At 34.4% G+C, this 25,598-nt stretch overlaps 1 protein-coding gene and 2 non-coding genes across 3 annotated transcripts; 1 reads left to right on the top strand and 2 right to left on the bottom strand.

The window, feature by feature from the left end:
* Positions 1-11,304: 11,304 nt before the first annotated feature.
* LOC114729448 (U6 spliceosomal RNA) lies at positions 11,305-11,407 on the bottom strand. The gene has a single exon (XR_003738749.1). It is a non-coding gene; the product is annotated as a U6 spliceosomal RNA (small nuclear RNA).
* A 4,514-nt stretch (positions 11,408-15,921) lies between these two features.
* LOC114729433 (MDIS1-interacting receptor like kinase 2-like) lies at positions 15,922-17,229 on the top strand. Its single transcript, XM_028916434.1, has 2 exons — positions 15,922-16,834; positions 16,928-17,229. The coding sequence occupies exons 1-2, from the start codon at positions 15,922-15,924 to the stop codon at positions 17,227-17,229; spliced, it is 1,215 nt and encodes a 404-aa protein (XP_028772267.1).
* A 2,481-nt stretch (positions 17,230-19,710) lies between these two features.
* On the bottom strand, positions 19,711-19,813 carry LOC114729447 (U6 spliceosomal RNA). Its single transcript, XR_003738748.1, has one exon. It is a non-coding gene; the product is annotated as a U6 spliceosomal RNA (small nuclear RNA).
* Positions 19,814-25,598: the final 5,785 nt, after the last annotated feature.

The raw sequence follows: 25,598 nt of genomic DNA, 5'->3' as shown, positions 1-25,598 counted from the left end.
GGTAAACAACGTCCCATCTACAGAAAGGAAGACTACTAGCAAGAATAAGGCAATAGGCACTGAGTGGAGGAAGTAAGAAGCTAAAATAAAGAAGCAAACAGGAAATACTGCTAGTAGATGTTTGAAAATAACATACATAAAAAGGGAGAAAGTAGCACGAGACAAACAGAGATCAAAGGTTTGAGGCGTGAAGAGGGAGACGTACAAGTGAACGTTGAGAAGAAAGGGAGCGAATTACTAGGCCAGCAATTCCTATTTAATACTCCAAGCCCAAAAGATGTTAGGCCCAAAGCGGAAAGCAAGACCCAGGTGGGAAAAAAGAGGGGCCAACTAACCAAGCCCAAAATTATTTCGCCCAAACTGAGGAGAAAGCCTACGATTAGAAGCCACAAACTAATTATGGGCTCTTTGTCCACGGTGGGCTGTGAAGCAAAACATATCAATAAAGGGAGGCTTCAAATAGATAGCGCAATAGGAGTTGATGACACTAACCCAACAAACCGACAGTCTTATAGCAAACCTCAGGAACACAACAATACAAAGATAGAGGAAGAAACAAGAGCAGTATGGCCGAAAGAACCTCCAGATCCTTGACAAATTGCTAGAGAACTTCACTTTGAGCCAGAGAATGGTGATACAACTGACTTATGGTTTGAAACAGTGGATAATGTGGAGGAAGCGAGGGTGGAGGAGAGCAAGATAGAGGCAGTGCAGAGTGCTTGAGATAAGTGCTTAGTTACTTTGTTTATATGTTTTAATTATGAATTTAATCTCCTAGAATTGTCAAGACGTAGCCTCAAATAATTTCCCTGGAAGAATTAAAGACTTGTTAAAGGAAAAGAGGTTGATGTCCTGATTTTGTATGAAATAAGAGATAGTGGGGTTAAGGCTACCCGAGTGACCTTTCACTTGGGATTCACTAATTGGATCAGACTTGAAGCTACAGGATATGCGGGTGGAATATGGTTGCTATGGAATGACACTGAGATTTAGATTGACTATCAATTCTCTACTACCCAGTTGATTCATGTACATGCTTTTCACAAAAAAGAAATGAAAAACTTCTCCCTTACTTGTGTCTATGCTCAACCAAATGAAATGCTTCGAAGGGTCTTATTGCAAGATCTTATTGAAATCAGTTCTAACACTAATGACCCTTGGTTGGCGGTGGGTGATTTTAATGCTTATATGTCAACAGCAGACAAAAAAAGGGGGTCCCATCCAAATTTCATTTCTATGAAACATTTTAGAGAATGCATAGACAGGGCCCATCTAGTAAAAATTGAAGGTGTGGGGTGTCACATCCAGCATTATGATAATTAGGGATAAGAAATATTCTCAAATTATTGAGGATTAAAAATAATAAGGAAAAGTCAAAGAATTTTGGTGGAAAATAATTACAGTAATTTTCCAAGCCAATTATAGGAAATTGACTAATTAAAGAAAATTGGCCAAATGTAAATAAGGAAGAATATTTTCGAGCCATGGAAAATTAAGGAAAAATAGGGATAATATCCTTTGAGAGTTATATGAAATTATAAAGTTGGTTTTATGACCAAATTACCCTTAGAGAAATTATAAGAGAATTTAAGGGTGATTTAGGCTAATTGAGGGATTTTATTTGGAAAATTCCAAATAAATATTTTAAGAAGAATAAAATTCCAAGAAAATTCCTATGAGATCCCAAGGAATTATAAGGAATTATGGAATTAAATGGAAACCCTCAAGTGTCCAAGATTTTTCCAAATAAATGTGAACAGTGGAAAAATCCCTAAAGAGAAGGAAATTAATTTTCCTTTTTATGTAAATATTAGGAAATTAATTTTGAGACAAAGAGGGAAATTTGGGAAGATAATAATGAGGAGAATAAATTAAGGATCTGACAAAAAATAATTACAGAGACTAAGTTACTGTAATTATAGAAAAGAAGTTAAACTCAGAGTCTAAAGTATACCAATAAAGCAATATTGGTGTCTTGCAAATCCAAGGGATCCTATTGAGCCATGTGTCAAGCTCTTGAAGGAGAAGATTTGAATTAGCCAAGTGTCATTCCATGAATGGAGAGGATTTTGACTTTAGTAAATAATTTCATTTGGAATTATGTTAATTAAGAGAGAGGAATCAAGACTTAGTAGGGTAATGACACTTGGACTATCATTAAAGAAGGTGGTTGGGATATTTTGAAGCCTTAACCAAGCTCTTCTCTCCCCATTTTCAGATGTTCATTTCGTGCAAGGGAGAAAAATAGAGAAAAAGAGAGTTTGAGAGGAAACAAGGAGAAAGGGAGCACTTTTGATCATCCTAGCAAGGTTTCAAGGTTAGATCTTGGTCCTAGAAGTGTTCTTGCTTTGGTTTCTTTCATTTTTATGGTTTAAAATCTGTCTCTTCCCTCTCTTAATGTGGACCAAACTGATTAATAAAAAGGGGAAAGAAGTTTTGATCATAACACTTGCTAAGACACAACAACACAAGCTAGATCCTAGTGTTGGCAAGTGAGTTTAAGTGATTTTAAAGCATTTTTCATGGTTGTTGTTGTGAGAGTTATTTTCGGCCAAGTGAAGAACTGGACCCTAGGATGAGCTTTTCATTGTTCTAAGGCTTCCATGATGCTTAAAATGAGGAATGGTGTAGGGTAGACTAAAAGAAACAAGTGTTGGAAGCCTAAAAGCAAAGCTGAAAATTTTGGGTCAAAACCTCTAGTGGTTTGGTCGGTTTGTGGCTGGAAGAATCAGTTTTATTTTCACAAATCTAAGCCCATTTTTGGAATCTACATGAAAATCCATGTAGGAACAAGTCAAGGAATGATTTTTAGGGTTAAAGAGAACCAAATCTAAAACTAGTGAACAAAGGAGGGAACTTTATGGTTCAAGAATCATTTTGATGTATGTTCTTGCTTTTTCATGGTTGGATAATGATTCTTGCTGCCATTTTTGTTGGATCACATGGTTAGGGTTTGATATTTGCCAAGGGAAAGAGGAGAAGGAAGAAAGGCTAAGACTTTTGAAGCAAGGTAGTAAGTTAAACCTAGCTACTACTACTAACTAACATTGTTGATTATTGTATGGTTAATTGCTATTATTGTGATTGAGCTCTCTTGATTGTTATGTGGCTACTCTATATAGTATCTTGCTTTGGCCTTTGCATGATTGAGTTTGCCAAATGATAAGCATGTTAGTTCATCCATAGTAGCTAATGTGATCATGCATAATAATGATGCTTGCTTGGTGATATAGTTGGTTAATTTACTACTGGGATTTCCAAAAATCTCATCCCCCAAGAATCATGTAACATTTTAGGGCCTGAATCTTCAAAAGGGAAGCTGCAGATTGAAGGTTGATTTGTGGAGTTTAGCCATAAAATTCGTGAGCTCATTTTGGTTATGTAAATATTAAACTAACAGTGCTGGAAGCACACTGACCCTGACCGGTTCCTGTGACTTTTTGATTATGTTCCCGAACGCGTTAAATCGTGAAATTTGGTATGATGAAAGATGACATCCTGAGCTTCAAATTGATAGCTAATACGTTAAAAATAGCCCAGTATACAATTTATAATGATTTTTCAAAGTTAATGGTCAGAATCTGGACATCAGGGTTTTTGGCAAATGGACAGTGTTGTTTTCTTAAAAACCTGACGCTTTCTCATAAAGAATTGGACAATGAGATTATTTTTACTTGAAAGAGGACTTAAAGATATTTAAGTAGAATTTTGAATCACCCCAATTGGATTTTTGTAGAATAAGTTATGAATTTTTGAAGTTGGGCCAGAAAAACTGGATTTTTACCCGATGAACAGTAAAAATCCGAAAATTAGCGTTTTTATGGTAAAAAGTGAGCCCAAGACCATCCGATGTGGTTAAAAATGATTTTGAAAGGAACCTAAGTCAATATTATAGTAAGGTGTGACATGGGGGTCCATTTCACCTGGGAACGGAATTGTGTGAAAGAGAAGATAGAGTGGGGTTTCTCAAATACTGCTTGGAATTCCTTGTTTCCTCTCACTAAGGTCCACCACTTACTAAAGTATGGTTCTAATTACTGGCCACTCCTTATCAGAAGTTTAGTCAACAAGCACAAAAAAATGCTTAAGCCTCCCTTTCGTTGTCAAGCAGCCTGGATTCTTGAGGAGGGATTTAATGAAATTGTAAAGAAGAGTTGGATTCATCCTACTTGGAAAGAAAATGTTCTGAGGTTTACCAGAGAAGCTGAGAGTTGGAATTGTAAAACAGTGGGTAATATTCTAAGTAAAAAAGAAATGTAATAGGGAGATTGGAAGGAGTGGAAAGAGCCAAGAATAGAAAGGATAATCTCTACCTCTGCCAATAAGAAGCAAAGTTATGGGAAGAATATAATAAGGTTCTTGCCCAGGAAGAACTCATTTAATTCCAAAAATCCCGGTGTAACTGGTTGAAATATGGAGATAGGAACAGCAAATTCTTCCATATGTCAACTATGATAAAAAGACAGAAGACCTACATTGAAGGTCTTCAAAACTCTCAGGGGGATTGGATCTTCAAGCAGAATTCTCTGAAAGACATAGCCTTAATTTACTACAAATCCTTGTTCAGTAGTGAGTTGACCCTCAGGGGTCAGTTATATACTTTAAATTGCTTCCCTCCTATAGCCAAGATCGATGCGTCCAAACTCTCTGTGGAAATCACAAGTGAAGAGATCAAAAAGGTAGCTTTTGATATTTGAGCTTTCAAAGCACCTGGACCAGATGGTATTCAAGCTTTTTTCTATCATGAAGGCCTAATATAGGAAGCCATATATGTAAGCTTGTCAAGGAAGTCTTCCAAACCCAAGACTAGTTGAAGATTTGAATGAGACAAATATTGTCCTCATACCAAAACTCAAACGAATGAAGGATATCAGACCCATATCCCTCTGTAGTGTCAGCTATAAGATCATCACTAAGGTGATTAGCAAGAGATTGAGAACTATTATGGGGAAAGTGGTTGGAGGGCACCAATGTAATTTTATTGCTAGAAGACAAAGTAGTGATAATAATATCATTACTCAAGAGGTGATACACTCCATGAGAAGAAAGAAAGGTAACAAGGGCTGGCTTGCAGTCAACGTTGACTTGGAAAAAACCTATGACAGATTGGAATGGCCTTTCATTTGTGAAACCCTTAGATTAGCTGGCATCAATGATAAACTGTGTAACATAATCATGGCTTGTATTTCTAGTGCCTCTTTCCAAGTCTTGTGGAATGGGGATCCTACAGAGGAACTTCAGGCTTTTAGAGGAATTAGACATGGGGATCCAATTTCTCCGTATATTTTCACACTTTGTATGGAGAGACTAAGCCACATTATTAAGGAAGCCATTGATGTTGGAGCATGGTCGCCAATTAAACTCACTTCAGCAAGACCACCTATTTCTCATTTGTTCTTTCGCAGATGACTTAATCTTGTTTGGAGAAGCCTCTTCTTGGCAAGTTGACACAATAGTGGATTGCATCAATCAGTTCTGTGGAATTTCAGGCCAAAAGATGAACAGAAAAAAGACTAAGATTTGCTTCTCTAATAACGTCCACTTCTCTCAGGCTAGAGACCTTAGTCAAAAAATTGGAGTTGGTTTAACAGGTGATCTTGGCAAATACTTGGGGGTTCCTTTGATCCATAAAAGAGCTTCCTATGCTATTTTTTCTCTGGTCCTAGAGAAGTCTCAAAGGAAACTTATGGGATGGAAAAGAAAACCATTGAATTTAGCAAGGCGTTCTATCTTGATTAAGTCTGTCCCTTCTGCTTTGCCTTCTTATTACATGCAAACTATCCTTTTGTCGGCAAAGTTGATGGATGATTTAGAAAAGACTAGTTGAGATTTTCTATGGGGTGAAGAGAATGGGGAAAAGAAAGTACATCTCATTTCTTGGCAACAAATCACTATAGAGAAGCAAGCGGGAGGTTTAAGCCTCAAGAACTTAAGGAAACAAAATGAAGCTTTCATCCTCAAACTGTGCTGGAAATTGATATGTGATAGAGATGCTCTTTGGGTCAGAGTACTAAGAGCAAAATACAAATGTGGTGAATAGAAGAAACCAGTGGTGAAGAAACGTGCAAATGCATCCGTAACTTGGAGGGCTATTTGTCATCTTTGGGACAACTTCAACAAAGGACCAGGGATGAAAATTGGTGATGGCAAAAGTACTTCTTTCTGGTTTGATACTTGGTCTAAGGTGAATACTCCGCTAATTGATCTAATTCTAGGACGTGAAGGGTTAGTTGAATTAAGAGAGAAGGTCAGTGACTATGTGCTGTTGTTGGGGGATTAGGATTGGAGAAAGCTCAACCATTGGTTTAACCCAAATATTGTTGAGAAACTTATGTGTGCACACCCCCCTGTGAGGAGAGAGGAGAGGATAAATTTCTGTGGAAACCATCTTTGGATGGTAACTTTAACGTAAAATCTGCCTACTCTTTTCTCTGTTCAGGTATTTAACAGCAAGGAGACAGCATATGGAAGAAAATATGGTGTTGGTAGGTTCCAGAAAAGATCAAGACTTTCGTATGGCTCCTTACACATGGAAGAATCCACACGACAAACCTTAGGAGGAAACGAGGCATAACAGATTCAGCCACGTGTCCTTTTGTTTGTGTAGTAAGGGATACAAGCACGCACCTCATCATAGACTACATCAATGCACGACGAAGATGGCAGAATGTGGTCTCTCATGAGCAGTGGAACAGATTCAACAGTCTTAATGGACCAAACTGGGTGAAATGGAATCTGGAGAAGGAAGCAGGACGAGATCACACGAAGAAAGTCTCATGGGCCTGCCTGTTTGGATATGTCTGTTGGGATATATGGGTGGCAAGATGCAATAAGGTTTTTGACCCAACCTTCATAGTTGATCACCAGAGCCCAAATTCTAGCTTCTACAGGGCTTATTGGGATCATGATATGATGTACCGGTGCAATATTCAAGGTACTACTCAAGATCTTAATCAAGCTACAAACAGGTACCAACAGGATTGTGTGAAACTAGAAGTAGATGGTTTAGTCCTACACAATGGAGATAGTGGATGTGGGGAGCTATATGGGATAAGGAAGAAAAGTGGTTAACAGGCTTCAAATGCAAACTAAGGTTCCACCAGCGATTGCAGAACTAATTGGTATTATGCATGGCCTCAATCTTTGTTGGAAAAGGGCTTCATGAGTATTCTTATGTTATCTGATTGTGTAGAAGCCTTAAATATAAGAGGCTGTGATTGTAAGCATCCTTTTAGGGACATAATTGAGGATAGTAGATTAGTCTTCTACAAGGATTGGAATGTTTAGATCCAACACACTTTTAGAGAAAATTTAGGTCTTGTTGACTACTTAGCTAAATCCTCTCATAATATGGAGGGAAATTTTTGTACTCTTGATCAACCCCCACCTCTTGTGCAAGAAGAGGAGGAGTTTGATGATGAGAATTAGGGCTACTTGTAGTGTTTTGTAATGTGTTTTTTTCGTGGAATACAGCTTCATTCAAAAAAAGAATAGCCTTAAAACTATGAATTAGCATGCATGTTTATGACTGCCTTGTTTAAGCTCTTTACACAGCATGGTCATAGTTTCATTGCATAATGTACAATAAAAAAAAAAGTCCAATTCTTATAGAATTAATATGTAGAATTAATATGTGAAAAGTGTGTGTGTGTGTGTAGATATCCAAAAAGTCCAAAATCTATATAACATGTTTGAAAAACAGAACAAGTTCAGAAAAGCAATAACTATTTTGATTGATACGGTTTAAGGGCAAAATTATATTTTCCACGTGTAAAGGACTTCAAGCGCTTTCAATAAAAATTCACACCGCCCTTATATAATTTTTTTGATAATTAATTATGAATTTTTTAAAATTTGACAAAAAAATCTAAAAATGTCAAGTAAATAGTAACTCAAAAATCAATGCAAATTTTAATCTATAGGCTTAAAATGGTGAATGTTTCTACCTCAGTTTCAGCTGCCGTATAATTTAGTAGTCTTGTCTTGCTAGCGAAAGTTACACTACACCATGGTCGAGATTATCTATATTTTGGATTAATAAAAATATCAATCAAGCCAAGCAAGTGGATTGCATTATGTCCCAGCAAGGGACAAAAGTTACATCTTCAATCTCATCATATTTTGAAAAAATATGATACACAAAAAGACATATACCATCTGTTATTTCCATCTATTGAAAAAACAAAAAATCAATGGCACGTTATTAATTTCTTGAGAATCAGGTGACGAAAATCAAAGATTGTTTGAAAAACAATTATCATGCCCTAATCTGTGCTGTCCACCACAACTAGAAAGAGAAAAATGCAAGTTATGGCTAAAAATGATCAACAAGTCAACTAAAAGATGCCAATACGGTCTATGCTTGCATGTGGCCGCCAGCTTGCCTACTGCTCCACTAGCCATAACTCAATAAATGCCGGGACTAATTGGGTTAAATTTTTAAAAGTGATTTTACCGGGATACGAGGAAGATTAGGAAACCTCTCACACGTGTTAGAATCAAAGTACATGCCGCATGAGCCATTAAGAGAAATCAGGGGCTCAATGACAAGAATAAAGAAACGTGCCATGAAGGAGGCCTTACAAAGAGCTACTTTAGATCTTCAGGCTAAGGAGAAACTGTATAATACTCCAAGATACATAATCAAGAGCTATCACTTATCTATATATTACCGAAGTTGGGCTTGCAACAGATGGATTTGAAATTGGAGAGATTTGTTCAACCCAGACCAGGATCCAAGAAATCAGACGGCCAAGGACAGTTTGTTTAGAGCAAGCATGGACAGAGACCTGATGCAGAAATACAAATGGAAACACGGCGAGATACCTAATTCAGAAATTCTAAGACCTCGGCAAGATGCTGGTTTCCACCTGGAGTCAGACGGGTCAGTTTTGCAGGACGGTAGAAGCGGCTGTGGAGGAATGCTGCGCTCACAAGAGGGAGACTGGATTTTCCGATACAGCTGTAAATTAATCTCTGTACTCCCAGCGGTTGCGGAAATCTTTGGCATCTTCTATGGCTTGCAGATGTGTTGGGACAGAGGAATCAAGGATATAACAGTCCATTCAGATTGCATTGAAGCCATTAATCTTTTGATTAGAGGCTACGACTTGGATCACCTTTTTTAGAGACCTTATTGAAGAAACCCGCCTAATTCTTCAAAGGGACTGGCAAGTTCATCTGAGTTACGCTCCTAGAAGCAATCTGACCTTAGCCGACTTTTTAGCAAAGTCTTCCCATACAACGGAAGGCTCTTTTCGTATTCTTGACCAACCACCTATTGCCAACAGTGGAATAGTTCACGAGCAGGACGCTGAGGCTTTTGTTTTGGCGTGACCTTGTTATTTGTATTACAGTTTCTGATTCAAAAAAAAAAAAAATTGGAGAGATAAATGAAGAAGGCTTTCAAATAAGCCGTGAAACATCAAGGGACGTGTAAGACTTTTAGAAAATGGGTTTGGATCAGTTATAAGTGAGCCCAAGTTAACATAGTGTTGTTAGGTTCTTTTTATGTTGATTTGCTTGCCGTTTTGCTTCCATAATTTGCAATGAGCTGGAATTAAATAAAAGCGCAAAACAAAATTTCAAGTATTTTTAAGAGTCTTAGATTAAATAAGTACAAATTAAGATATTATTTGTTTCTATGGGATTCAGATTAAGACAAGTGTGTAAGAAAAATTTTACCTTAACTTATACTACTTCCGGTTCTAATTATGAGAGTTAGTTGATTAGTTTGAAAAAATTAAAAAAAGAGTTAAGTTAGTTATTTGTAATAAATTAGTATTGTCTTTTGTAAAACATCTTTGCTAATCAAGTGTGTTGACTAGAACTACTATTATTAGAAGGATTACTTTAAAAAAAATACATAAATATTGGAGAAAAAATATATTAAGGTTTTATATTTAAAACCAAAATAAAAATTAAATAAAATCATATATTAAAGACCGGAAATAGTATAAAAATACTTTTTATAAGTGTTTTTTTTTTTATCATCCAAATAGAAACGACATTTGAATATATTACGTACGCCTACTGCCGTCACTCATCCTATTTCTCTAGCGTCAGACAAGTCAACCAGTCTGTTGGCAAAAAAAAAAAAAGACAAGTCAACCAGTCTCTCTCTCTCTCTCTCTCTCTCTCTCTCTCTGTGTCTCTGTCTATCTGTTTGGCAACATGCAGAAATCAACTAGTCAACTGCGCCTAATAAAACGAGCATTTAGGTTCTTATAATTTATCTTGATTTTAAATTAGGTCTTTGTAATCTTTTTATTCGAACTGAATCCCTATTATTTGATCTGTTAATTTTAATTTATAGACATTACGAAATTTTATTTATAGAAATGCATGGATGTTGAAACTTAAAACAGTGTTTAATAATCAAACGAAGAAAATTTCATAAAGTCCATAAAATTCTATAAATTAGAATTAATGGGTCTTATACTCAAAGAGGAATGCCTATAGTTGATTAAATTATGAGAGCTCAATTCAAACAAACTAAACTAGGTATTCTAATTCAAAATTGAGGTAATTATAAGAAGTTTTGGATTAATTTTTCTTTTAAGAGCAAAAAGAAGACAGTCATCTTTTTTTTTTCCCTTAAATTTATGTGTTACTTCTTCTTCTGATTTTCTTTTTCCCCTCAAAACCAACCGCCTAACCAGGTTATGTCCAGGTCTAAGTGGGACCGATTCAAACCAGTTTGAAATTTCTTTTCAATTCAGGAAATGAATCAGACCTAACAAATAAACAAATAGGCAGGTTCACTGAATTTCGATCTGAACCGTCTAGACCATTTCCGTTTTGATATTAAAGCAAAGAAAAATAATTGAATGACAAGTCACAACCCACCCCTTGCTCAGTGTTATAAATTCACGGGTCATGCGTGTAGAGATATTCCCATTAAAACTAGTTATGGCTTCTCAGGGGAACTCTCTTCTCTGGCTGGTTTTCTTGCTCGTCCTGTCGCTTCTTCCTTTTCTAGCTAGAGCTCCTCGTGGTGCTTCCGATCTTCATACTTGTGATCAGTGAATTATTTCATATTTTTGCGCGTATTGCAATTTAACTTTTTTTTTTAATGCAGGATATCCTCAAGATCACAACTACCGAAAGGCACAGTCTCCCGGCCCTGCAAGTTGGGAGAAAGAAGTTGAGAACTAAATAAAACGTTACCTGTTGTTGATATGTTTCGTTGGAGCCAAAGACGGATTCATGAGGGAACACAAGGCATTAATTGATTAACTCCTTAATGTACTTTCCTGTGACTTTTTGACCTGTCGATCGTTGTATTGTTCTGCTTAGTTGTGGTTTTTCTTTCGGGTTTTCTCAATTTGTGCTTGTCATCTTTACCCTGGAGCCATGCTAATCTTTTCTGCGTCGTTCCAATTTTATGGGATGTCCTTGCAGGGACGTCTTGCTTTTGGGTCTTCTTGTCTTTGCAGTGTCATGAACACTTGTATTCCCCCTTGTCCTTTGTATTAATGCATTATTTACAAATATACATATCGAATGTGGAGAAATACTTAGGTGCTCCCAGATCGACTTCCAGCTCATTTAAACTCTACCCAATAAAAATACTTTAGCTCAGATAATTTCTATCCATGTGTTAGTCTATTCATTTTTATTAATTTGTTGCGTAAAAAAAAAAGCCTAAGATATTATGATTTCCATTACTGGCCCCTTCGTCTTTCTCAATCCTTCTCTCTCCCTGATCTCCGTCTCAAGCTCCTTCCCTTTCTTTATCGCCCCCTTTTTCTCTCATTTCTCTGTGACGGTGGCGGAATCTTCCACATTAGCGAAAGTGGCCATCTCTTCTGTATTTATTTCCTATCTTGACCATATGCTATACAGTATGATTTTTGAATGAATGATCTCCAACTTCTGTATTTTGTGTGCATTTCTTGAATTGAATTAAAGATCTTTCCTCAAACAAGTTCAGAAATAAAAGATAAATGCTAATTTCCATTCCAGAAGCTTCAACTTGTATGAAGAGAAGGCCATTAATTATTTTACTTACTGGCTGGAATCTGCAATTTCTTGGAAGGGTTGTTTCATTTGTATTTCTAAAATTGAAAACAATAGGATTTAGGTTCCATGCCAAAAACCGAACCACCGATGAGCATTAAAGAACCCAGAAATCTTATTTCCAGCAAAAACCAAATACAAATATGAAACCATTTTGGAGCACCCATGGACATTGAAAAACCCAGAAAAATGAACAAGGGAGGAGAGAAAAAAATCTATTGGTAGTTCAGATCTGCATCGCAAGTGGCAGAGGCGACAATGAAAAAGAATCGGCTTTGTCCATTCAGATCTACAAAGTGGAAAGGGGAAAAAGACTTACAACCTATGGTCTTCCATTCAACCTATCGATGGGTTCTGTTAAGTCACCATGTAAGAGACCCTGGTAGAAACGAGAATCACCAGGGTTGCAAGTGGATTACGTCGCCGACATCGCTGGTGTTGAGTTGCTGATGGGGGAGAGTTTTGAGACCCAAAATGGGTAGGGATTGAGAAACAAACAAGGGAGGGCAGTAATGGAAATCACAATCCATTTGGCACTTTTATTTTTTAAAAGCAACAGATTAATAGAAATGAGTAGGCTGACATGCAACAGATTAACTTGAATCATTTTTATTGAGTAGAGTTCAGATGAGGTGGTACTCTCAGAGTACCTAAATTTTTCTCACAGAATATGTCAACCAGAGTTACTTGTGTTTGTTCGTTGTTGTTGTTTTTTTTTTTTTTTTGGGAATCTCTGTGTTCGTAATTTCTACATTGACCAGTAAAATTTCTAATTTTCACACAGATCTCTCACTTGTTGGATTACAACTCTCCCACGAACCGATGGCCATTTGCTCTCTTCTTTCTGTTCATCTCCGAGTCGAGAAATCCCAAATCTTCTCGGCATTCACGTACACCTTCAACACCGTTAGCTAACTCCGTTGGTCCCTTGTCTTGTTTTTAATAAATTCTTCAAGGAGCAACGGCTCTAATGGGGAAAAAGAGGGAGTTGCTTGATAAAAATAAAATCATGAGGTCCTAATTAAAAACCCCATGAATGCATGAGGACCCAATAATTGGTTTTCCCTTTTATTTATTGCAGTATATATATATATATATATATAAATGCAAGGTTATGAACTTATGACGCACACAGATATGTGTGCGCGTGTATATATATATATGCCCTAACGTTTGAATTTGAACTATTACTAAAAGCAAAAATTTACTAAAAAAATTGGGAAATTAATGACGGAATTTGCAAATTCCGTCCTAAGAAAGATCATATTGTTGATTAGTTGCTGCTTTTTTTTCTTTTTTCTTTTTGGTCGGCAAAGTAAAGTTTGCTTTTAATCTTTTAATTTTATACAAATTTTTAGTTTGACTCTGGAATTTTATGAGTTTCCTTTCAATTTTCCATTACTGTAGTCTCAGATAATAATTTTTCATATTAATAATTGTTTTTTTAAAAATTAAATTCAATATGTTAATAAGTAAAATTTTAATATCAATATTTTTCTAATACAATTAATAATATAAAATTACTAGACTAAAAAGACATTTTAAAAAATTTTATATATTTAAATCAAACGCAATATACAGGCTATTAATGTTCATATTTTGAAGCATCAAAATTGTAGAATATTCTTTCTCCAAAGAATCAAACCAATAAATTAACACATATGGTGTTTAATATAAAAGCTAAATCATCAATTTGGAGGTACTCCTCCGATTCTAAATATAAGACTTATTTTGTAATGCAATTTACACTACAAAATATGTCTTATATTTAAGACGAAAAGAATATTAAGGAAATTAATTAAATTAGTTATTTGTCATAAATATGTATTGATCTCTCTAAGCTATCATCTTCAATAATATGCATTAAATGACTATAATCATCTCTTGTTAAAAGTCCTTACAATCAATAAAGATATTTTTTAAAAATAAAAAATAAAATAAATTAAGAAATTATATTTAAAATCAAATTTAACCTTTGAACTAATTTTATGCTATTTAATGGACGGTATATTCTTATTCTAACGTTATTGGCGCGTGAAAAGACACAATGTCAACATCTATGTTCAACACCCAGTCACTCGACGCGTGGTGCTCTAAGTTCCAATTCCAATCCTCATTTTTATCATTATATGAGCACACTTTTTCGTCAATGCCGTCTTGGAAGATAACACTTAGGTTAATCTGTTTATATATTTTATAATTAATTATTCCACCAAAATCTCAACACATATTTATAAGTCAATAATAAATTATAAAATAATTTGAATATTGAGTTTTGATTGGAAAATTAGATATAATGTAGGAAAAATTACAGTGAGATCCCATATTTTGAATTTTTATAATTTATAAGCCAATAAGAAATTATAAAAATTCAAAATGTTGTATTTTTTTGATAAAATTAACGTTCTTACATTTTATAAAATCAAAAGAGCAAATAAAATTCAAGATAAAAACATACTTTGGTATTTTTAGTAAAACTTATAGTTTATAATAAATTTTTAACATCTTTATCATAAGAAAAGTATTTTTCTCAGTATCACTTTAAACTTATGATACTAAGTTCTTACCAAAAAATACTATAACATGTTGGATTGACTAAACATTATCTTAGGACATTGAGTGCTACTGAAAAATACTTTAGGATGTGATTGCACTAAAAATTAAACATTACAACTATTTTATAAAAAATTATAATATATGCTATATGTATTTTGAAATTATATTATATCTAAAATAAAACTAAGTCTCCAAAAAAATTTTATGAAAAAAATCCCAACAGCATGATTTGATTGCCCCTCATTCCTACAAACAGACTACTTCTAGTTCAGAACTAGTTGATTAATATAACAGATTTCACAGGAGGACAAAAGGGGAATTTCGCAGCTGAAGTTTTTTTTTATTTTATTACACTAGATAAAGTCAATACAAGTTAGCTGAGTTGGCTGAAGAGATCTCAATTAAGCTTTTTTAATTTTATGCAAGAAGAAGTCTATTTCTCTTTCATCGATCGCTTAGTGGTCAACTCTCCTTGTCAGGCAAAATTTGTAACACTAGAGGACTCCTCATTCAGGTATGACTCTGAATTTAGAAGTAAATACAACTCACTGGAAATAACATTCTAAATTTGATCTCTCACAGCCTCTAGAAAAAACCAAACTTACAGCTAATATAATTTCTCTCTTTAAAAATGGAAAAAAAAAAATTGAAGCAAAGTTGGCAACATTAAATGCAGACATGCGTGTATTCGAATGTGAAGAATGACATTGGGCCTGCTGCTTTTGAATTCAATGAAGGGAAATTATAATGCTGGTAAAAAAAAAGGAAATAATAATGTGGGGACAAAGTTTTCCAAACAGTACAGGAATCTATGAGCTAGCTTAGTTTGGTAGTCTAACAAAAATTTCTGCGCCATGTTAAAAGCACTATAGAATCCAGTTCACATGCTTCTTCATAGTGCATGAAAATAATTCCACATTTTAAAATTTTTCAATATGCTTCTCAACTTTTCGTCAACTTTCAAATACAAGTGCAAGGAAAAAGAAGTTAAAGAAAATTCGGCCGTATTCCAGAACCACATAAGATGGGTTAGGTGTTTAGCAAAATTTAGAATCATCATTTTGCATTTTGCCCACCACCACAAAAATCTATTCAAGCTTTCAACGTCACTGTACCAATTCAAAGCTTTGAAAATTCTGTCAATGCCAAGGACCGTGATGTTTGAGTGCCTGTAGGAGTGGATATATATATATATATATAAATTTAAAAATCAAAAAAGAAAAAAGGAAGAGCCCCCCTACGGTCCTACTCTCTTCAGAAGGATAAGTGCAAAATTTATTTGAGAAATGCAGCTTGTATAATCTAATTCATTTGTCAGGTCCTATCCATTGTTCCCTAACAACAATGCAAAGCTTGTCAATCCTCAACCTCTCCTACAATAATTTGGAGGGGCCAATACAAGATAGTGGGATTTTCAGTTCTTCCAATCTAGTAGATTTGAGTCACAACAAAAACTTATGTGGGAGGATCCAAGGTCTGCAACCATGCAATGTGAAGGTTATAAAACCAGTTAGAGGAAGTAACAAAAGGAAAGTTGTGATAATTGTTACTACTTCTATAGCAACTGCACTGATTGTTTTGTTTGTGCTACTTTTGATTTATGTCATTCTAAGTAAGAGAAACTCTAGATCTTTAGAACAAAAAGCTAGAGTCAATAGGGAAAATCCATTCTCAATATGGCACTTCGATGGCAAAATCATGTATGATAACATAATTGAAGCAACTGAGAACTTTCATGAGAAATACTGCATAGGTGCAGGGGCATTTGGAAAAGTCTACAAGTTGACATTGCCAGGGGAGGATAAAGTATTTGCTATAAAAAAGTTTGTATGTGAGGAAAATAGCTTAGACATTAAGAATATAAAAGCTTTTGAGAATGAGATCAAAGCCATGATCAAAACTCGCCACCGAAACATTGTGAAGTTGTATGGATTCTGCTCACAAAGATTGCACACATTTCTAATTTATGAGCACATCAAAAGAGGGAGCTTATTTGATATGCTTAGAAACGATAAAGAAGCATTAGAGTTGGGTTGGTCACAGAGGGCTCATATTATCAAGGGGTTAGCAGAGGCCTTATCATATATACATCATGATTGTAATCCAGCCATTGTTCACAGAGACATATCAAGCAAGAATGTTTTATTATCTTCAAACTTCGAAGTCCATCTCTCAGACTTTGGCACAGCAAGGTTCTTGAAAATCTATTCATCAATTTGGACCACTTTTGCTGGCACATACGGTTATGCTGCTCCAGGTGAGTAAATATGATTAAAACAAATATAAATATGCTTCTTAAATAATTTATTCTGCAAATCATTATTTACTCCCTGTTGCGTACTTTGTGCAGAGCTTGCGTACACAATGGCAGTGACTGAGAAAGTTGATGTGTATAGCTTTGGTGTTTTGGCCATTGAGTTGCTAATGGGAGAGCATCCTGGTGATTTTATATCATGTATTCAGATGTGTGGGAATGGCCATATCATCTTGGAAGATATTTTGGACCCTCGTTTATCATCAATGAAGCACCAAAACTCTAACAAATTGGCTTTGATTTGGCAAATAGCTCTTTCCTGCATACAAACCAACCCTCAATCTCGACCGACCATGAGAACCATTGCCAACATGATTGAAACAGAGACTTTTCATTAGACCTGATTCTTGTATGCTTACTTGGCTTGTGTATATATGTTTTATGCATGTTTGTCTTTACACATTTTCTTTTACGAACTTTTACACAATTTTTTATAGTGCACTAATTCATTTTATTTTGATGGACAGGGACCAAGCGCTCAAGATAGCATGAATTTTTGAATTTCGAGCCAGTCGTCTTTGTTGTTATAGTGTGGAAGATATTATAAATTGTGAAATTTTTGTTTGGTGCTTTGTTGTGTAATGCACATTTTTGCTACTTATGCTTTCGTTTATCTTTATTGTAAGATATATTTGTTATCTGCACAATTTTTTTTAACTACATCCCTAGTCCATTCGATTTTTTATTTCCAGGGACCATTTATTATTTTCATATAAATAAATATTTCGTTTTGAATTTATCATCAAATTGAATGTTCTGATTGAAGATATTAAAAATTATGAATTTAGTTTGGTCGCATTGTTGTGTAATGTGTATGTGGAAATATTGGTACTTTTTTTGTTAACCCTGTTATCTTTAATGAATTAATGAATGTATATATCAACAAATCACACTTGTTTGGAATATTGCTAATGTATTCCACCTTAAAAGAAACAAAGAAATTGACAAGGAAAAATATCCCATATAAAGTCAATTGAACTAATAAAATCCCAAACCAGGTTGGCAAATTCAATAATTTTCTGATTAGAAAAAGTAGCACCAATACCCTAGTCTTATTTTTCATGTGTATCTGGTATTCTAATCTTATTTATAATATATCCAATGTCTTTATGTTATTTTCTTTGCATTTTTAACATCATAATCTTATTTATAATGTGTTGAACACCCTAAATCATAAAATAATATCAAAGTATTGGATGTAACTAAAAAACTAATATCGAGGTTGTGGATGTATTATAAATAAAATTATGATATTAGATGTATCTACAAAACAGGGTGTTGCATGCTACTTTATCCTTTCTAATTAAGTCATAGACCCAATTTAGGATTTCAAAATGTGGGTGGAATGACTTTACTTTACCCTGCTTTTCTCTTTCTATATCACGTTTTCTCTCTTACAACAAACTTAGCTCCATTTGTGCCCATGAGATTACATCTTCTACTGCTTGATTTCTCTTCACTTCAATTTCAGAACACTTTCTGATGCAGGACAAGGAGGTGAAAGAGAGAGGAGGGAAAGAGAAGAGAGGGGGAGTTGAGAGGGAAGGGGAGACAAGAGGAGAGAAGGTCATGAAATATCAATTCTTATTCAATCATTAAAGTTGATTACAACTAAAAATCCTAGCCCTTTTTATAATACTTTTAGAAATATAATATGTTAATAAAATCCTATATCATATCTCACCCATTATCAAAGACAAAAAAGATAATTGCAAAATATTAAAAGACAATTAATGTAATAAATCCTAATTTTAATGGATAAATATCCTTATTAAGATCCCTAACATATACCATAATTAATATAATTAAATCCTAATTGTTTCTTATCTCATACTCCATCATGTCTTCCCCACTTAAAGAACTTAGCTTGTGACAAGTTAAAATTGATACACAAATCCTGAGAGAAAAGTGCGTAACATGCCTATGTCGGGAAATTCCTTTAAACATATAAGATACCAAAAGAGAAAATCTTTGGCAAAAATGACCATTCAAATCTTAGAAAGTATCGGAAAGTATCTCAAAACCCTTTCCAACGGACAAGATATTGTTAGAATGACTAGTTCAGCAATGAAGTGGACGGTATAGTAAACTGAAGAGATGAATGAACTTGAACCTTACTAATTTCAAGTAGGGACAAAGTTACCTTCACTGATGTTGAATGATTAACATGATCACCAAGTTGAACCTCTTCACTACTGAGGTCACCATGATTATTAGTATCATTAATATTAACTATAGGAGTCTTCATTAGAGCCTATATACAGAAGCATAGGTGTTCCTGTTGCCATCTTAATGCCATGTCTAAGTTCATAACAATTAGGGGTACTGCCGCAATTGTTGTTACAACGTCATCTTCTGAATTTGAAGAATGATCTTCAACCCCTATAGACTTTTTTTTTGGTTGAGAAAAATGACCACAAAATACCATATGAAAATAAAAAAGACAAAACAGGCATCCAAATAAGCAAAATGACCAAATGGGTATAAGGTACCAATCTGGAATTTTCACTTTTGACGTAAAGACTAAAATGCCCTGATTGTTTTTGAAAACTAAGGAGTGTATTCATGTGATGGAGAAAGGGAGAAACTGACTTCCTCCACTCAGTGAAACTAAATCCAAGTTCCTCCAGTCACCAAAAAGGATTTTCTGAAATCACATTGCCGTCATCATAGGAGTAGATTAGTGTCACTGAAGTTGGTTACCATCGTTGAAGTACATTGCCCTGTCAGAAGCAAATCATACTCCCTAAGATTGTTGTCGTCAAGGAGGTCGCTAAAGTAACTCTGAAATCACATTGTATTGTTTTACTTTGTTGTGGTCTTTCTTTTGGGTTTTCTCAATTTGTGCTTGTCATCTTTACCTAGGAGCCATGTTAATCTTTTCTATATCGTTCCAATTTTATGGAATGTCCTTGCAGGGACGTCTTTCTTTTGGGTCTTCTTGTCTTTGCAGTGTCCTGAACATTTGTATTCCCCCTTGTCCTTTTTATTAATGCGTTGTTTACAAATATACATATAGAATATGTTAATCAGAGTCACTTGTATTTGTTTGTTGTTGTTGTTTTCTTTTTTGGTGAAATCCCTGTGTTCGTAATTTCTACCCTGACCAATAAAATTTCTAATTTCCACTCAGATCTCTCACTTATTGGAGTATAACTCTCCCACGAACCGATGGCCATTTGCTCTCTTCTTTCTGTTCATATCAGAGTCAAGAAATTCCAAATCTTCTCAGCATTCACGTACGCCTTCAACACCGTTAGCTAACTCCGTTGGTCCTTTGTCTTGTTTTTAATAAATTCTTCAAGGAGCAACGGCTCTAATGGAGGAAAAAACAGGGAGTTGATTGATAAAAATAAAATCATGAGGTCCTAATTAAAAACTCCATGAAAGCATGAGGACCCAGGGATTGGTTTTCCCTTTTATTTAGGAAATTAATGACGGAATTTGCAAATTCCGTCCTAAGAAAGATCATATTGTTGATTAGTTGCTGCTTTTTTTTTGTTCTTGTTTTTTTTTTTGGTCGGCAAAATAGTCGCTGTTTTTTTTTTTTTAATTGGCAAAATAGTTGCTGTTCTTTTAGTAAAGTTTGCTTTTAATCTTTTAATTTTATAAAAATTTTTAGTTGGACTCTTGAATTTTATGAGTTTCCTTTCAATTTTCCATTACTGTTATAGTCTCAGATAATCATTTTTTATATTAGTCATTGTTTTTTCAAAAAATTAAACTCAATATGTTAATAAGTAAAATTTTAATATAGATATTTTTTCTAATACAATTAATACTGTTAAAATTACTGGACTAAAAAATGTTTAAATAAAATGCAATATACAGGCTATTAATGTTCATATTTTAAAGCATCAAAATTGTAGAATATTCTTTATCCAAAGAATCAAACCAATAAATTAACACATATGGTTTTTAATATAAAAGCTAAATCATCAATTTGGGGGTACTCCTCTAATTCTAAATATAAGACCTATTTGGTAGTACAATTTACACTATAAAATAAGTCTTATATTTAAGACAAGAGGAATATTAAGAAAATTAATTAAATTAGTTATTTGTCATGAATATGTATTGATTTCTCTAAGCTATCATCTTTAATAATATGCATTAAATAACCATAATCATCTCTTGTTAAAAGTCATTACAATCAATAAGGATACTTTTTTTAAATAATAGAAGATAAAATAAATTAAGAAATTATATTTAAAATCAAATTTAACCTTTCCACTCTAAATGGAAAGTATATTCTTATTCTAACGTTAATGACGCGTGAAAAGACACAACATCAGCATCCACGTTAAAGCACCCAGTCACTCCGTGCCTGGTACTTCCAGTTCCAGTTCCAGTTCCAGTTCCAATCCTCATTTATATCATTATATGAGTACACTTTTTCGTCGATGTCGTCTTGGGAGATAACACTTAGGTTAATTTGTTTATATATATATATATATATTTTATAATTAATTATTCCACCAAAATCTCAACACATATTTATAAGTCAATAATAAATTATAAAAAAATTCGAATATTGAGTTTTGATTGGCAAATTAGATATAATGTAGGAAAAATTACAGTGAGATCCCATATTTTGAATTTTTATAATTTATAAGTCAATAAGAAATTATAAAAATTCAAAATGTTGTATTTTTTGATAAAATTAACGTTTTTACATTTTATAAAATCAAAAGAGCAAATAAAATTCAAGACAAAAACATACTTTTGCATTTTTAGTAGAACTTATAGTTTATAATAAATTCTTAACATCTTTATCATAAGAAAAGTATTTTTTCCAATATCACTTTAAACTTATGATACTAAGTTCTTACCAAAAAATCCTATAACATGTTGGATTGACTAAACATTATCTTAGGGCATTGAGTGCTACTAAAAAATATTTTAGGATGCTGGTTGCACTAAAAATTAAACATTTCAACTATTTTACAAAAATTATAATATATGCTATATGCATTTTGAAATTATATTACATTTAAACTAAAACTAAGTCTCCAAAAAATTTTATGGAAAAAAAAATCCCAACAACATGATTTGATTGCCCCTCACTCCTACAAACATACTACTTCAAGTTCTTAACATAAAAGCTAGTTGACTAATATGAGAGATTTTGCAGGAGGACAAAAGGGGCATTTCGCAGCTGAATTTTTTTTTTTGTTACACCAGATAAAGTCAATACAAGTTAGCTGAACTGGCTGAAGAGATCTTAATTAAGCTTTTTAATTTTATGCAAGAGGAAGTCTATTTCTCTTTCTTCGATCGCTTAGGGGTCAACTCTCCTTATCAGGCAAAATTTGTAACGCTAGAAGACTCCTCGCTCAGGTATGACCCTGAATTTAGAAGTAAATACAAGTCACTGGAAATGACATTCTAAATTTGATCTCTCACAGCCTCTAGAAAACACCAAACTTACAGCTCGTATAATTTCTCTCTTTAAAAATGGAAAAAAAAAATGAAGCAAAGTTGGCAACATTAAATGCATACATGCGTATATTCCAATGTGGAGAATGACATTGGGCCAGCTGCTTTTGAATTCAATGAAGGGAAATGATAATGCTGGTCAAAAAAAAATGAAAAAAAAGAAAGGAAATAATAATGTGGGGACCAAGTTTTCCAAACAGTACAGGAATCTATGAGCTAGCTTAGTTTGGTAGTCTAACAAAAATTTCTGCACCATGTTAAAAGCACTAAAGAATCCAGTTCACATGCTTCTTCATAGTGCATGAAAATAATTCCACATTTTAAAATTTCTCAATACGCTTCTCAACTTTTCGTCAACTTTCAAATACAAGTGCAAAGAAAAAGAAGTTAAAGAAAATTCGGCCGCATTCTAGAACCACATAAGATGGGTTAGGCGTTTAGCAAAATTTCGAATCATCATGTTGCCCACCACCTCCACAATCTATTCAAGCTTTCAACGCCACTGTACCAATTCAAAGCTTTGAAAATTCGGTCAATGCCAAGGACCGTGACGTTTGGTGCCGGTGGGAGTGGGTACATATATATATACACAATTTAAAAACCAAAAAAGAAAAAAGGAAGAGCCCTCCCACGGTCCCACTCTATTCAGAAGGATAAGCACAAAATTTATGTGAGAAATGCAGCTTGTATAGTCTAATTTATTGTCAGGCACTCGGAAGGAAAAGATAGGCGTTTCAAAGAATTTATAAATAACAAAAACTTTATATACTGGCTATATGCGGGAGGGAAGGACCCTCTTACATGTATAACAAAAAAAAAAAAAGAAGAAGAATGAATTGTATTGAGCATCAATAAAGCTAAAGCCGTCTTTTCAGCAATGAAAAGTTGAAAACTATTGGCCAATTTGATAGTCCATAAGTCGTCGTAGAAGTATCGCACACGCAGTTCCAAACACTCACGTTACGCTAGGTTAAAAGCACTAAAGAATCAAGTTCACATGCTTCTTCGTAGTGCATGAAAATAATTCCACATTTTAAAATTTCTCAATACGCTTGTCAACTTTTCGTCAACTTTCAGATACAAGTGCAAAGAAAAAGAAGTTAAAGAAAATTCGGCCGCATTCTAGAACCTCATAAGATGGGTTAGGCGTTTAGCAAAATTTGGAATCATCATTTTGCCCACCACCTCCACATTCTATTCAAGCTTTCAACGCCACTGTACCAATTCAAAGCTTTGAAAATTCGGTCAATGCCAAGGACCATGACGTTTGGTGCCGTTGGGAGTGGGTATATATATATATATATGTATAAAATTTAAAAACCAAAAAAGAAAAAAGGATGAGCCATCCCACGGTCCTACTCTATTCAGAAGGATAAGCACAAAATTTATGTGAGAAATGCAGCTTGTATAGTCTAATTTATTGTCAGGCGCTCGGAAGGAAAAGATAGGCGTTTCAAAGAATTTATAAATCACAAAAACTTTATATACTGGCTATATGCGGGAGGGAAGGACCTTCTTATATGTATAACCAAAAAAAAGAAGAAGAATGAATTGTATTGAGCATCAATAAAGCTAAAGCCGTCTTTTCAGCAATCAAAAGTTGAAAAGTACTGGCCAATTTGATAGTCCGTAAGTCATCGTAGAAGTATTGCACACGCAGCTCCAAACACTCACGTTATGTCAAACAATCACTCACGTTACGCCATGTTAAAAGCACTAAAGAATCCAGTTCACATGCTTCTTCGTAGTGCATGAAAATAATTCCACATTTTAAAATTTCTCAATACGCTTCTCAACTTTTAGTCAACTTTCAGATACAAGTGCAAAGAAAAAGAAGTTAAAGAAAATTCGGCCGCATTCTAGAACCACATAAGATGGGTTAGGCGTTTAGCAAAATTTGGAATCATCATCTTGCCCACCACCTCCACAATCTATTCAAGCTTTCAACGCCACTGTACCAATTCCAAGCTTTGAAAATTCGGTCAATGCCAAGGACCGTGACGTTTGGTGCCGTTGGGAGTGGGTATATATATATATATATGTATAAAATTTAAAAACCAAAGTAGAAAAAAGAAAGAGCCTCCCACGGTCCTACTCTATTCAGAAGGATAAGCACAAAATTTATGTGAGAAATGCAGCTTGTATAGTCTGATTTATTGTCTGGCGCTCGGAAGGAGAAGATCGGCATTTCAAAAAATTTATAAATTACAAAAACTTTATATACTGGCTATATGTGGGAGGGAAGGACCCTCTTATATGTATAACCAAAAAAAAAAAAAGAAGAATGAATTGTATTGAGCATGAATAAAGCTAAAGCCGTCTTTTCAGCAATAAAAAGTTGAAAACTATTGGCCAATTTGATAGTCCATAAGTCGTCGTCGAAGTATCCCACACGCTGTTCCAAACACTCACGTTACGCCATGTTAAAAGCACTAAAGAATCCAGTTCACATGCTTCTTCATAGTGCATGAAAATAATTCCACATTTTAAAATTTCTCAATACGCTTCTCAACTTTTCGTCAACTTTCAAACACAAGTGCAAAGAAAAGAAGTTAAAGAAAATTCGGCCGCATTCTAGAACCACATAAGATGGGTTAGGCGTTTAGCAAAATTTGGAATCATCATTTTGCCCACCACCTCCACAATCTATTCAAGCTTTCAACGCCACTGTACCAATTCAAAGCTTTGAAAATTCAGTCAATGCCAAGGACCGTGACATTTGGTGCCATTGGGAGTGGGTATATATATATGTATAAAATTGAAAAACCAAAAAAGAAAAAAGGAAGAGGCCTCCCACGGACCTACTCTATTCAGAAGGATAAGCACAAAATTTATGTGAGAAATGCAGCTTGTATAGTCTAATTTATTGTCAGGCACTCGGAAGGAAAAGATAGGCGTTTCAAAGAATTTATAAATTACAAAAACGTTATATACTGGCCATAAGGGGGAGGGAAGGACCCTCTTATATGTATAACCAAAAAAAAAAGAAGAATGAATTGTATTGAGCATCAATAAAGCTAAAGCCGTCTTTTCAGCAATGAAAAGTTGAAAACTATTGGCCAATTTGATAGTCCATAAGTCGTCGTAGAAGTATCGCACACACAGTTCCAAACACTCACGTTACGTCAAACAAACACTCACGTTACGCCATGTTAAAAGCACTAAAGAATCCAGTTCACATGCTTCTTCGCAGTGCATGAAAATAATTCCACATTTTAAAATTTCTCAATATGCTTCTCAACTTTTCGTCAACTTTCAGATACAAGTG

Source organism: Neltuma alba, unplaced genomic scaffold (genome assembly GCF_004799145.2).
Source record: "Neltuma alba isolate B1F8T4 unplaced genomic scaffold, ASM479914v2 tig00012634_pilon, whole genome shotgun sequence".
Taxonomy (NCBI): domain Eukaryota; kingdom Viridiplantae; phylum Streptophyta; class Magnoliopsida; order Fabales; family Fabaceae; genus Neltuma; species Neltuma alba.
This window is presented reverse-complemented; position numbering and strand designations above follow the sequence as displayed.

Coding starts and splice junctions, on each gene's coding strand:
- LOC114729433 (XM_028916434.1), top strand. CDS start 15,922: ATGCAAAGCTTGTCAATCCTCAACCTCTCCTACAATAATTTGGAGGGG. Junction 16,835..16,927: donor ATACGGTTATGCTGCTCCAG/GTGAGTAAATAT, acceptor TACTTTGTGCAG/AGCTTGCGTACACAATGGCA.